The 15,179-nt window shown below is 41.0% G+C and overlaps 1 protein-coding gene across 1 annotated transcript in view; it reads right to left on the bottom strand.

The window, feature by feature from the left end:
- Positions 1-461: 461 nt before the first annotated feature.
- arhgef4 (Rho guanine nucleotide exchange factor (GEF) 4) overlaps positions 462-15,179 on the bottom strand; it is a gene marked incomplete at both ends in the record, with an annotated part of 76,779 nt that continues 62,061 nt past the window's right edge. The window contains 6 exons of the mRNA XM_079181526.1: positions 462-619; positions 6,336-6,413; positions 10,248-10,491; positions 11,683-11,814; positions 11,955-12,084; positions 14,271-14,503. Of these exons, the coding sequence (XP_079037652.1) occupies positions 462-619; positions 6,336-6,413; positions 10,248-10,491; positions 11,683-11,814; positions 11,955-12,084; positions 14,271-14,503 (975 nt within the window). The remainder of the gene's footprint in view (positions 620-6,335; positions 6,414-10,247; positions 10,492-11,682; positions 11,815-11,954; positions 12,085-14,270; positions 14,504-15,179) is intronic.

The following is a 15,179-nucleotide window of genomic DNA, read 5'->3' as shown; positions in this document are numbered from 1 at the left end:
GATCACTTGGCATCTGTGAAATCATAAAACAATTCAAAGTGGAAATAAATGACACAATTTTGTAGACAGCCAACGTCTTCACAGAGGCAGCACAATCAGGAGTCCCACACTCACGGCAGTACAGTAGTAGTATTAATACCAATCTGCGCTTGATTGAGGGTGTTGTAGTAGTAGTAGTAGTAGGAAGTTAAGCAAGAGTTCACTCTCCCTGTTTGACTCAGTGTCTCCAGGAGACCATTCTTAAGTCTGATTGTTAACCAATCTATAAAGTGCTTTCACAAAATGATCTTCTCCTCATAATAATCATCCTCATCTATACAATAAATCAGTATGTCAATTAGGGCAATGTTATGAGTAGGAAAGAAAAGAGATTATTAAAAAGGGTCTATCAGAGCTCTTCTCTTCCTCTTCCTCTGTTCCTTCTCTCCACAGCTTTGCTTTTCCTTTCTGATTAATTTTCTTTACTTCTTGAATGGTGTCAATCTGCCAATGTTGTGCCAGAAGGTGGAGGTTTTGCGCTTGGGCTCAGCCAGCATGAAGACTTGCTGCTGGGGCAAAGCAGTGGGAAGAGAGGGGTGTTTCTGTCGCAGAAGGAAGTCGTAGTAGGGTCTGGTCACTGCTGAGGAGAAGATAAAGAGACAATAGCATTACATTTATCATTCTTATGAAGAAAAGCATTAGGAAGCATACATTCTGAAATATTCCAGATATGTATTTTAAGTGTCTCAGAGTGAAGCATACAGTACATTCTAAAATAAAAGTAGGTATTCCAACAATGAAAGTATTGCTGTCAGTTGGTATTGTGCAGGGGAGAAATTACTTACTGGCTTACATGTACACAGCACTAATTCCATAAGTTAAACAACAAAAGAGTCTGTCTACTTACCTACCTGTCACCTACCTGACTGTGTACATACCTGCCTGTTAAACAATGGTCATGTTGGTTGTTTACATTCATGATAATTGTGGGGGAGTGGCTTTGGAGGGAGACCTAAAGGGACGGCGGTCAGTGTTGGAGACTTTCTCACTTGATTTAGAGACTTTTAGAGCTAGGGCTATTGGCTACTGATTTTATACATTCTTATGTATTTTTTTACTTCTATATTTATCTGAGTGTATTTGGCTTCTGGAGGGATACTGAACTACTTGACTCAGCTAGAATAGACTTAGAAGTATAGAAGTATATTGTTCTTGCTTTTACAAGTTGCTATTATCTGTACCTAGGCTGCTTCAGTGTTAATGCTTTTGCAGTTTCTCTTTGTGTAAGGTAGGTGTGGTTTAGTTTCACTAGGTCAATTGCCCTGTTTAGTGCCAGGGGAGTGGCTTGCACTCCTGGCAGACAATGAGCAATCAGTAGGAAGCTGTCCTTAACCACTGCTGGTGGTTGGAAGTGTCTTTCAAGACTGCCAGAGTCACCCCCCTTCTGAAGAAACAATCACTTAACCCCTCTGATGTCAAGAACTTCAGACCGGTTTCTCTTCTACCCTTGCTATCCCAAACACTTGAATGTGCTGTCTTTAACCAACTGTCTTCCTATCTCCACCAGAACAGCATCTTGGACCCCCACCAGTCCGGGTTCAAGGTGGGTCACTCGACAGAGACAGCCATCCTTGCGGTGACAGAGTCGCTTCACGACGCGAGAGCGAACTCTCTCTCCTCTGTCCTGATTCCCCTGGACCTGTGCGGGGTTTGACACGGTGAACCACCAGATCCTCCTGTCCAACCTCGAGGGGATGGGCGTCTCAGGCTCTGCACTCTCCCTGTTTGCATCCTACCTACCTGACAGATCGATCCTACCAAGTGACATGGAGGGGGGCCGTGTCGGAACCATGCATGCTGACTACGGGGGTTCCACAAGGTTCAGTTCTGGGCCCCCTTCTCTTCTCGCTCTACACAACATCTCTGGGTTCTGTTATTCGCTCGCATGACTTCTCTTACCATTGTTATGCCGATGACACCCAGCTGGTCTTGTCATTTCCCCGTGACACTCAAGTGGAGGCACACATTGCTGCATCCTTGGCTGACATCTCGAAGTGGATGGCGACACACCACCTGAAGCTCAACCTGGACAAAACCGAGCTACTGTTCCTTCCGGGTGTTGCCTGCACCAAGACCTGTCCATCACCATTGATGATACCGTGGTGACGCCAACTCGGACTGTGAGGAATCTGGGTGTGACCCTGGACGACCAACTGTCGTTCTCAGCAAACATTGCATCGGTTACACGCTCCTGCAGATTCCTGCTCTACAACATCAGGAGGATTCGCCCCTTCCTCACTGACGAGACAGTGCAGGTGCTCATCCGGGTTTTTTTTTCATCTCTCGCCTGGACTACTGCAACTCACTACTTGCCGGAGCCCCGGCGTCAGCCACCAGACCTCTGGAGCTTGTCCAGAAAGCTGCAGCTCGTTTGGTGTTCAATCGCCCCAAATTCTCTCACACAACTTCCCTTCTCCATTCTCTACACTGGCTCCCTGTCAGAGCTCGCATCCAGTTTAAGACTCGGGTGCTAGCCTACAGGGCAGTGAAAGGAACAGCTCCTTCATATCTCCAGGCCATAGTCAAGCCCTACACCCCCACCCGACCACTTTGCTCTGCTGCGTCGGGGCGTTGCTCAGAGGTCCCTGTGGCTGATCAACCCGGTCACGGCTTTTTTCTGTCCTGGCCCCAAAGTGGTGGAATGAACTCCCCACTGACTTCAGGACAGCAGAGTCGCTGCCCATCTTTTGGCTCAGGCTGAAACTCACCTCTTTAAGAAGTACTACCCTGAGCCTTCCACTTAGCACTTATTGTATTCGTATTAGTTTGTTGCACTTATGTACTTTGTACTTTTGCTCTGGTTTACACTCTTAGATGCTTGTTTAAAAAAGGAGATGCATTTATGACTTCTGGTGACTAGTAGTTCTCTTGAATAAACTTATTGTAAATCGCTTTGGATAAAAGCGTCTGCTAAATGACTGACATGTAATCTGTTCTCAGCGTCAACACCTGAATTTACTACCTGGAGATCAAATAAGGATTTTCTTAATGCATCTTGTCCTGTCTTGTCATGTCTTGACATATATAATACATGTTGTATCTTGTATTGTCTTGTCATATCTTTTCTTGTCTTGTCTTGTTTTGACGTACACTAGCCGACCCCAACTTTAAGCTATACCATCAATGAAACCCAATGCTTTCTGGAGATGTTTCACATTAAATATATAAATAATAAAAGGACGATACTGTGATTGAAGGATGACCCTGCCCTACCACTGAGCCACAGTCGTATGCCAAGTTGTATATATATATATATATATATATATATATATATATATATATATCTTATTTTTCTTGATGTGTCAAATCTTGTAGTATCTTGTCTAGTCTTGTCTTGTCAGGTCTTGTCTTATCTTGTCTTATCTTGTTGTGTCTCGTCGTATCTTGCCTTGTTGTATCTTGTCATGTCTTGTCTTATCTTGTTGTGTCTTATCATATCTTGTCTTGTCGTATCTTTTTGTGTCTACTTGTATCTTTTTGTTTCTTGTTGTATATTGTCTTGTCATGTCTTATCTTGTGTCTCGTCGTATCTTGTCTTGTTGTATCTTGTCATGTCTTGTCTTATCTTGTTGTGTCTTGTATCTTCTCTTGTCTTGTTGTGTCTTATCATATCTTGTCTTGTCGTGTCTTCATTGACGTATCTTGTTGTGTCTTATCGTATCTTGTCGTGTCTTGTTGTGCTTTGTCGTATCTTGTCTTGTCATGTCTCGCCGTATCTTGTCTTGTTGTGTCTTTATTAACATATCTTGTTGTTTCTGTTGTTTCTCCTCTTGTCGTATCTTGTTGTATTTTGTTGTATCTTCTCTTGTCTTGTCGTGTCTTCATTGACGTATCTTGGTGTGTCTTATCATATCTTGTCTTGTCGTGTCTTGTCGTATCTTTTTGTCTTGTTGTATTTTTGTTTCTTGTTGTATCTTTTTGTTTCTTGTTGTATCTTCTCTTGTCGTGTCTTGTTGTATCTTTTTGTGTCTTGTCATATCTTGTTGTGTCTTGTCGTAGCTTGTCTTATAGTATCTTGTCGTATCTTGTTGTGTCTTGTCGTAGCTTGTCTTGTTGTATCTTGTTGTGTCTTGTCATATCTTGTCTTGTCTTTTTGTGTCTTGTCATATCTTATCTTGTCTTTTTGTGTCTTGTTGTATCTTGTCTTGTCTTGTAACTTTTTCTGTCTTGTTGTATCGTGTCTTGTTGTGTCTTGTCATATCTTGTGGTGTCTTTTCGTATCTTGGTGTGTCTTTTCGTATCTTGGTGTGTCTTTTTGTATCTTGGTGTGTCTTGTTGTATCTTGGTGTGTCTTTTTGTATCTTGTTGCGTCTTGTCGTATCTTTTTGTGTCTTGTTGTATCTTGTCTTGTACCTTTTTGTTTCTTGTATCTTTACATGTCTTGTTGTATCTTGTCTTGTCTTGTATCTTTTTCTGTCTTGTTGTGTCTTGTAGTATCTTGTCATGTCTTGTCGTATCTTGTTGGGTCTGGTCTAATCTTGTTGTGTCTTATCTTGTCTTGATGTGTCTTCATTGACGTATCTTGTTGTGTGGTATCGCATCTTGTCGTGTCTTGTCGTATCTTCATGTGTGTTGTCGTATCTTGTTGTGTCTTGTCGTATCTTGTCTTGTGTCTTTATTGACGTATCTTGTTGTGTCTTTTCGTATCTTGGTGTGTCTTGTTGTATCTTGTTTTGTCTTGCCGTGTCTTGTCGTATCTTGTGTGTCATCGTAGCTTGTCTTGTCTTGTATCTTTTTGTGTCTTGTATCTTTTTGTGTCTTGTCGTAGCTTATCTTGTCGTATCTTGTTGTGTCTTGTTGTAGCTTGTCTTATAGTATCTTGTCGTATCTTGTTGTGTCTTGTTGTAGCTTGTCTTATAGTATCTTGTCGTATCTTGTTGTGTCTTGTCGTAGCTTGTCTTGTAGTATCTTGTCGTGTCTTGTCGTAGCTTGTCTTGTAGTATCTTGTCGTGTCTTGTATCTTTTTGTGGCTTGTCATGTCTTGTTGTGTATTGTTGTATCTTTTTGTGTCTTGTTGTGTTTTGTTTTGTCAATTGCCAATCCCAGCTTTAAGTTATACCATCACTACAACTCAAAACCTCCTGAGTTTAATGTTTCACATCAAACACATACTAGAAAAGGGGGACATTTTTTATATTATTATTTATTTGATCTTGAATAGTTCATATTTTAATTTCTAAGCTCATACTAGTTGTATAAAGTCAAGTTCATTTTTCTTTGTTGTGTATAACTTATTTGATACATTCTTATTTGTTTTTACTTCTCTTGTGTTTTGTTTTGTCTTGTGTTATCTTGTCTTGTCATATCATGACGTTTACTAACTTGTCTTATCTCAACTTATCTTCCTTTGATTTAATGGAATGATTATTCTTAAAACAACTCTTTTAACTCAGATCCAAAGAACGTCAAAGTAGAAGCAACTGAAAAAGAAGTGAATAACAACAATATTTCTGTTAGTGACAGAGTAACATTACTGTTGTGAAATGATGTAGAAATAAATGCATAATGCTGAATTTATTGTGATAGCATGTAATCATTGACAGATTGAGTTTGCATTAAAAGCAAAAGCACCAACTGTCCATTAACTTAGAAGCAGCGAGTTTGGTCCTGTATCCGTCCTGTATATCTTCTTTTCAGAAACTGCTAGAAACATCTGACTGCCAATCAAATAAACAGCCAGGAAGATGATGTATCCACACAATGCACAATGTAGCCACTGAGAGAAATTACATCATCATTCATGTTAGGGTTGGTGGAATGTCATACCAACAGAGTGATATTAAAATCCATACACAACTGCTCTGAGTTTCTCTTTTTAACACAAATAGTGTTTTAATTCACTAATTATTGCCAATTGCCTTTACTTTGTCTTTATTTCAATAAAACCCAACACCTGTCTAGTTGCATTATTAAAAGTCTATCAAGAAAGGTGATGATTCTTTTTTTGAGAATAGCAATATAGAAGCGATTGGATCACTAACATTTGTTATCATTTGTTGTCTTATTGAGAGAGTGTTGATAAATAACTCTGCTGTCCTGTTCGGTAGAAGGAAGATTATTTTTAGTCCTACTCAAACCTTTACTGTGATTCCTAGAAGTGATTTTGAAATGCTTGAAGAATACAGGTAAAAAGTGCGGCTGTTTGCGTTATAGATCAGTGCTTATATATTATTCATAGTGAGCTGACCCATGTCCAAGCCATGGGAGAGAGGAAGAACATCTTAAGACTGATATTACACAGACACTTAAGGTGACCTCAGGGGTTTTATATTTCCTGAACGCTTGTTGGTGCATACCTTTGGGTTTCCCAGCTGGATGGCTTTTACAGGCATTAAGCATAGCCTGTTTCTTCTGGACCTCTGTAAGAGAAAATCCTGAAAAGAGAAAAAGAAAGAGTATCACTATAAAGTCAGGTTTATTTATTTAGCCCAGTATCAACTGCATCTATAGAGCATACAACACCATTTGTAGATTTAACTTAGTATCACTATAAAGCTTTCTCAATAAGTTATTCATTCATTTTGTTTGTTCACAAAAGGTGAACCAAACAGACTATCCACATTCTCAATACAAGCCAACAAGGACTTAATGGATGGAAATGTGCTGGACTCAACGTAAGTCCAACACATTCATTCCTCATAATTCATTGTGTCACAGTGAAGCAACCACACAACTCAAGACACAAGCCTGGCTGACATTTTGCTTGTCTATTCTTTTGGTCAGCATCATATGAAATCCATTTACTGCTGGCAGCCCAACTCTTCCTGTGGCACCACAAAGTGAGGAGGGTAAGGTAAAGTACATAGATCACATGTCCATGGCAGAAAAGGAGGCATGGCTGAAAGGTTAACTAGAATATCACAGGTTTGTGTATTATTAGGGCCCGAGCACTGACATAGTCAGAGCGCAGGACCTATTGTTTTTCTAATGTTAATTATTCTTCTTCTTATTAGGGCCCGAGCACTGACTTAGTCAGAGCGGAGGACCTATTGTTTTTCGAATGTTTATTATTAGGGCCCGAGCACCGATGTAGTCGGAGCGGAGGACCTATTGTTTTTCGAATGTTTATTATTAGGGCCCGAGCACCGACGTAGTCGGAGCTGAGGACCTATTGTTTTTTTAATGTTTATTATTAGGGCCCGAGCACTGACGTAGTCAGAGCGGAGGACCTATTGTTTTTTTAATGTTTATGTTTATTATTATTAGGGCCCGAGCACTGACGTAGTCAGAGCGGAGGACCTATTGTTTTTTTAATGTTTATGTTTATTATTATTAGGGCCCGAGCACTGACGCAGTCAGAGCGGAGGACCTATTGTTTTTTTAATGTTTATGTTTATTATTATTAGGGCCCGAGCACTGACGTAGTCAGAGCTGAGGACCTATTGTTTTTTTAATGTTTATTATTAGGGCCCGAGCACCGATGTAGTCAGAGCGGAGGACCTATTGTTTTTCGAATGTTTATTATTAGGGCCCGAGCACCGACGTAGTCGGAGCTGAGGACCTATTGTTTTTCGAATGTTTATTATTAGGGCCCGAGCACCGACGTAGTCGGAGCTGAGGACCTATTGTTTTTTTAATGTTTATTATTAGGGCCCGAGCACTGACGTAGTCAGAGCGGAGGACCTATTGTTTTTCAAATGTTTATGTTTATTATTATTAGGGCCCGAGCACTGACGTAGTCAGAGCGGAGGACCTATTGTTTTTCGAATGTTTATTATTATTAGGGCCCGAGCACCGACGTAGTCGGAGCGGAGGACCTATTGTTTTTTGAATGTTTATTAGGGCCCGAGCACTGACATAGTCAGAGCGGAGGACCTATTGTTTTTCAAATGTTTATGTTTATTATTATTAGGGCCCGAGCACTGACGTAGTCAGAGCGGAGGACCTATTGTTTTTCGAATGTTTATTATTATTAGGGCCCGAGCACCGACGTAGTCAGAGCGGAGGACCTATTGTTTTTCGAATGTTTATTAGGACCCGAGCACCGACAACGTCGGGTCCGCGAGGTCCCTATTGTATCTGTAGGAATTATTATTTTTCCCTAGGATGAAAATGCGTTTAAGGGTATGTGTCATGTCCCCAACCTCCCCATATTTGGCGAGCATATCAGGACTGCGGGAAATTTTTATATTTTATGGGTCCAATGCTCGATCATGACAAAATTACTCGCTAGCGCCCCCTAGATGCTAGAAAGGCAAGCCCCTACAGCCTGTATGTCCAAATGACTTACAATTTTACCGACATGAGCATCTGAATGAGTTCTACGAAAAATCCTCTTGGGACCCTAAGCTCCACCTTCCAACATTTTCAGCCATTTTGAATTTTGTAAAAAAAAAAAAAAATCACTTCTCCTAGACCCTGGGTCTGATTGGTGCCAAATTTGCTGTGAATCATTATTGGATATATATCATCAAAAGTTATGAAAAATGTGTTGATATCTTATTGCATTGGCCTTCTACAGCAATATGTATAACTTCAAAACCATGTGGCTTATCATCACAAAATCTGTAGCATATGTTCACATTGTGTCCTGTAACATACCCTTAAATTTTTATTCTATACAACCACTAGGGGGCGATGCAGTAATACTCCCATTTCTTTGCATTTTGAGGCATTTTTCATTGTTTTCAGGCATTGTACTTTAACAAACTCCTCCCACAGAATTTATACAATCAACGTCAAATTTGGTCAAGATGATCTAAAGACATTAATGATGAAATGTTACTGAAATGGTGTACTGACATTGAACGACCTTTGTTTTATGTGGCGCCCATGTCAGGCACATTTCGTGCCGTTCGCCATGAAAGAGGAAGTTGTTGTAACTACAAGGTACTTTATTCAATCTGCCCCAAATATGTTATGCATGATGCTGGTCCAGGCCTGAGCACATTTCCATGCCAACATTTTCACAAAGTCATAGCGCCACCTACTGGCAAAGGGAAATGACAAGTTTTATACTTTGATGTATTCCGACTAGGAAGTTTCCCAGATCAGTCTCAAATTTGGTAAGGTAAGCCGTAAGACATGATGATGCTTCATCGTGAATATTGTGAGTTGTCATTAAACACTGTTGCTGTGGCAACGCGTCATTCGCCATGAAAAATTAAGCTTATTTTTCTGTGACTTAGGATGCTCAACAAGCCTTGGAACTTTGCACAGGTGTCATAGGTGATGGAAATAAATATTTCGTTGGCTTGACCCTTTCAAATTGCCTCGATAGCGCCCCCTACAAATATTCAAAAACCCAGCCCCAGCGCTACGTTTGACCTACATGTATGCAAGTTAGTAGGCACGTGTATCACAAAAAAGTGTCTTGGGACCATGCTCTAAATTTAATGGGAAGTCGGCCATTTTGATTTTTGTGTGAATTTCCCCATACTTTAACGAACTCCTCCTAGGGACTTTGTCAGATCCACTTCAAATTTGGTCAGTATAATCTAAAGACCTTCACAATTACAAGTTACTCAAAGCTTTACGTTTGATGGAATGGCGAAGCTGTGGCATGGCGGCCATTTTAAGTAATTCGCAGTTAAACAACAAGCTGATGTAACTCCACTGGACTTGCTAAAATCTGTCCCAAACTTGCCATACTTGATAATAGTCATGGCCTGAGGATGTCTATGAGCTAATTTCCACTTAAAGTCATAGTGCCACCTACTGGCAACAGGAAGACAGCGTTATGTGACACACTGAATTGGATTTACATGATGTGGTCTATACTTGATATAGAGCAACATAACGCATGTTTGCGCGTGTTCTCTAGTGCCACATAGTGGATACAGGAACTGGTGAAATATTTGTACTACATAATTGCCAGTGTCACACAGTCCAAGCATTAAAAATATATCTACCTTGTGGGCTCGCTTTCTGATGGTCGCTTCTGCCGGCATCCCGCCAGTACCCCCGACGTGCGGGAGGATGCGAGGGCCCGTACATCGCTGCTTGCAGCTTTAATTTCCTTTATGATCTTAACAGGCTTACATTTATGGTTGTATCGGAGGTACACTCAACACATTTGAGGCTTGAGACCTTGCAACATGATATTGCTAAGCTGCTGGTCGACACAGGAAATATCATCTAACTCATGCACGCAGTGTTTGATGGTCACAGAAATGCATGGCCGCGTCAACCAGAGTCCTGAACAGAGCCCGACCAATGCTGCTTGCAGCTTTAATTTATTATTTGTGTTTACTGTGCAAATATCTGACCTGTCTCACGGTCACGCTGGACCTGGATCCTCTCATCAGCGAAGGCTTTCAGCCAGCGCTGTTTCTGCTCTGGCTTCTTGGCACACAGGAGGTGGATTTCTTCACCAGCCAGCGCCCGCAGCTTTAAGGCATTTTTCACGCTCATGTTGAAGTCCTTCTCCTTCCCATCCTCCACGTCTATCACCTCCATGTAGTCCATGTCCATCCGACCCTTGTAGTACAGCATGTCCCGCCGCAGGAGGTCCTGCAATGATAAAGATGCCACATTTAGCCAAGAATCCTTTTGAAGAGTACAAGAAGTAAGTAATCCACGGAACCAACAAGAGCCAACATGGCTGATTGATTGATAAATGGTGTGTCTCGTGCCGCAGGTCTGAACAAAGAGAGGGATCATGTTAAGTCAATATAGCATATCTTTGGTAAATAAACCACGGTGTACTGGAGAATAGTTGAGCAACATATTTTCATTTTGATGAAATAATCGAGTAATACATGTATTGTTTGGAGTAACGGTCATTTTCAACTATCCTTGGGCCACAAGACCCTTAGGGGCCAGAAGTTCCCAGCTTACACAGTCTTGAGTCAAATCCGGTTCTAGATCTTTAAAATTTCACTTCACTTTAGTGTATATTTCCTTAATAATTAAATATACACTAACTAATAGTTAGAACTAATAGATAGTTCTAACTATTACTAATTACTACCGAATACATATACAGTGCACAGAAAGTGGCAGAAATCGGAGAGGGAGGGGTGCAGGCTAACTTTAGCTACTTAGTGGGTTAATTTTAAGCTGATGCACCAGATGGTTTGTTACACAGAACCATCTGAGAAGCTGTAGGAAACTGTTTGGAAAAGAGGAGGCCCTTTCAAAAATACAGCTGAATGGATGAAGCCTTCAATGGGTTCTTTGCTCTTCTTTCAATGAAGAAATATTCTCCAGTTCCTATAGTTCATATAGTTTTAGTTAGTTCATATAGTCCAGTTCATATAGTTCCTGCACATGCTATTTGAGTACTGCTACTTAAACGAAGACATTTAAGTGCACTACAATGCATAGAGTTAATATCATTATGATTATTTTTATTTCGACCTATTTCTTTACACCATTTTAGTTCATTTAACTTCAAGGAAGCTATGCCCATTTATGACACCAACACTGCTGTGCAAATGGAAAATGGTGCACAAATAAAACAAATGGAAGGTGGCCAACAGACTGAAAAGTATTAAGAATTTAAAATGTTTTTTTGCCCTATCATATAAATCTTGTGACTCCTTGGAGTGCCCCAACCAAAAGCTGAGAAGGTCAGTGTGTACTTTAAGTATGATTATCATCCACAGTCAGAGATACTATAAGTTCACTTTCCCCTCCCCTTTAGGATGATTCTTTACTCATACTGTCATCAGCATAAATTAGTGCAAAATGCTGAGGCACCTTTTTGCAGTAGACCATCTGATGATCAAAGAGGAAAAACATTCTCTGTTGACTCTTAGCCTGAGGCTGGGACAGCTTGCTCAACTCTCCAGAAAAGATGAGATCAGAGCTCCTGCTGAGGACGTCTTCTCCCTGCATGGGTCGAAACACACAAATACACACACACACACACACACACAAACAAATAACTATTACTTGCGACCCATCCCTGTTGCCGGTGTATTAGAATGAAGTGAGCGAATATTTCAGAACAAATGTGCTTCTTGCCAGACCTCCCAGTCCTCTATGGAGCTCTGCCACTGGGCGATCTTGTCAATGTTCTCAAGACGCCGTTTCCTCTCATTGATCAGCCTGGCCACGTTCTTCATGGCATTTAAGGCTGCCTCCACATCTTTGTAGTCCCTAATGTACAGAGAGTACCATGCAGTCGGTGTGTGAAGGTGAAGCTCAAGGATAAGTCTGATGATATTTAATATTTTCTCATCGACAATCCATGAAAATACCAAACCAACCACGAATGTATCTTACTAATATGTATTATGTGTGTGTATCACAGCCTAATATCTCTTCTTTCCTGTGTGCCATAGAGCTCCATTAAAAACACATTAATTAGTCGCAATGTTGTTCCTTCATCACCATGAAAACACACACACACACACTGTACTTTATTTTGCTACCACTAAAACTCACTAGAGCACCAAATGTGGATTAATCCACCGTGGAAAATAGTCCCCAACAAATGCACCATTACCTCCTGTTTAAGTACGAGTCTGAAGACTACAGTGTGCAGCTGTCTTAGTAAATTACCGATCCTTTTCAAAAAATTAAACTATATATGTTTAACGTCCTCAGGAGGAAGAAAGTCACAGGCAGAGTAGAGAAGTCTAAAGGTATTAGACTTTTGGTGTTTTCATGTAATTTATTGACAGGAAGAAAACATAAAATACCAGCAGCTCCATGCTATAATGAGGGTGCCGTAATTTGTGAAAACAGAAACACAAACATGTACTGGGATGCCACAAGATACTTTGTTAAAAAGTCAAATATAGCTCGTTAACGGAGCTTGACTTAAGATTTTGGGGTGAAACTATTGTTTCCAATGTCAAAAATGATGGTTATCAATCAATGATATGCATTCATCTGTCATATGCATATGCATCTCATGATATGCATCTGTCCATTTTGATCAATGAGAGCTGGCGATTATCTAGAGCAGCGGTTCCCAAACTTTTTAGGCCACGCACCCCCTTCTACATCCCGACCGGGTTCACGCACCCCCAATCTCCCACACCTTAAAAAAAAAAAAAGCAACAGAGCCTATTTATAGCCACATAAAAATCGGACCAATGAGAGAACAGTTTGCTCGCGCGTGGCGTTTGTTTACAAGATGTTAAATGTTGCAGTGTGAACACAAACCGAACAAAGGGGCAACTGCAACATTGTATCATATTAATCCCTGAATCGGAACAAAGCAAACGAACTACAGGTGTGAAAATGCCCTGAAACACTGCAACAAAGTTTCAATAAACTTTTTTAAAGAGCACTTTTAAAGAGCAATAACGATGGCGAGGACACACGCACAGGCTCAGAGGCAGATTGAATCACATTTAATTTACAATTAACCATACATAGCGGCTACATTGGCAGCTGGCAAGCACACGTCTTCGGCGATTGTGTGAGGTAGCCCCTTTCTTGCTATTCTGTAACTGACCAGATATGAAGGCCGTAGTGCGTGTTTTGTAGACCCAACACATTAATGAGACTGCAGTGGTTTTTGGCTGTTTTGTAACTCCTCCAATTTCAATATAAAAAATGTAAGGGGCTTTTGACTTGCACTGGCATGCTTGGTGTTCAGGTAGCGACGTAAATAAGAGGGCTTCAGACAGCTGTTAGCCAGAACCTCACTGCACACCACGCACTGTGGCTTTGGGCAATCTGCATTGCCAATCCAAGTGAAGCCCAGACCAGATCATTTTCATAATATTTCCTCTTTTTTTCCCCCTGTCTGATGCTCACTCTCGTTTCCTCTTTTTTTCACCTTGACTCCGCGATGGGCCTATGTGCTCCCAATTTGTCTGTGCTATCCCTTCCTCCTTTTCGGTCTCGTCCGTCTCTCCCCAATGCACCCCTCTGTTTCTCTCACCTACGATTCCTCACTCTCTCTCTGTCCCTCTCCTCTTTTATGACTGATAGCTTGAGATGTCCCACCTGACAGTTTCCCAAATTTCAGCCAGTTTAGCATATTTGCATGTTAGCTGTTAGCTGACGTTAGCTGCACAAGCTACGCTAGCTAGTGTGTACGTAAGACAGTACAGTCTAGTGGCAGGAGCTAAAGTACATTTATTTATTAAATTGTACGTTTCTAATTTTAAATTTAACTTATAAAGGGAATTTTTAAAATTCATGTTTTTATTTTGTGAAAAATCCCACTTACATTTTTTTAAATTATATTTAATATTAATTATTACACTATTAGACCACCATCATATTTTTCCTCTCGCACACCCCCTAGAGGCAGCTTGCGCACCCCACACTTTGGGAATCCCTGATCTAGAGGGTGTAGGAACACATTAAGAGTTTGCAGTTACCTGTGCTGTGGGTTGGTGTATTTAAGCAGCTCAGCCAGCTGCAGCGGGTACTTGCAGATCTTCTGAACTGGAGTGAGTAGGAAGCCATCCAAGGAAATGTCGATCATCTTCTGGAGGAGTCGGCAGGCTTCGAAGAAGAACACGTACTTGTTGACCTTCACTAACTTAGAGAGCTGGATGCAAGCGTTGGGGTGGTTGTTGCAATACTCTGAATAGATCTGGAAATCTGTTTGCTACACATAAATAACAATGAGATAAAGGGTTAGAAGAAGGTAAAATATTCGGGTAGACAGTAAAAAGGTATGCACTCCCATTACTGTAAGAACATTGTTCATAAACTATTTAAATATTTCAGTCAGGAACACTCTCGTTATAGATTTTAACCATTTATTGCAACAAATGGAATACAGTTAAACTTGGCGATAATGGCTCCGCTCTTTGAATGCTCCCCGGATTAGCCAGCAGCTACTGAGCTAAGACTGGGAGCACCGAGCAATAACCCCCCCGGGTTTACAGGACAGGGGTACATTTTTTAAATACATTTCAAACATTTGCCAGAAGATGAACTAACAAAGAGGTGGAGGCTGGGGTGAGGGGGGGAAGCTTCGCCAGCAGTGTGGTCTGTAGCAGCGTAGATGTAGAATGAATCAGTGAGAAGGAAGCCATATTTAAATAAACCTCCATGAAGTGAGAGTGGGCTGTGATTGGTGCGTGGCCGATCGGAAGCTATGATTCAATCGGCTGGCTGTCAGCTGGTTACAGCTGGGGCATATAACTTCCGTGTCCTGCATGAATTTACACTAGCTTCATTAGTTTGATGGTTTTGGAAAACAAAGCGAACAAGGTGTGATAATGTAGCAATGTGAAGTGGAATTACGCAGAAACCTTTTATCAAAATGTTCTGACTGA

The sequence above is a fragment of the Pholis gunnellus genome (genome assembly GCF_910591455.1).
Source record: "Pholis gunnellus genome assembly, chromosome: 20".
Lineage (NCBI taxonomy): Eukaryota > Metazoa > Chordata > Actinopteri > Perciformes > Pholidae > Pholis > Pholis gunnellus.
This window is presented reverse-complemented; position numbering and strand designations above follow the sequence as displayed.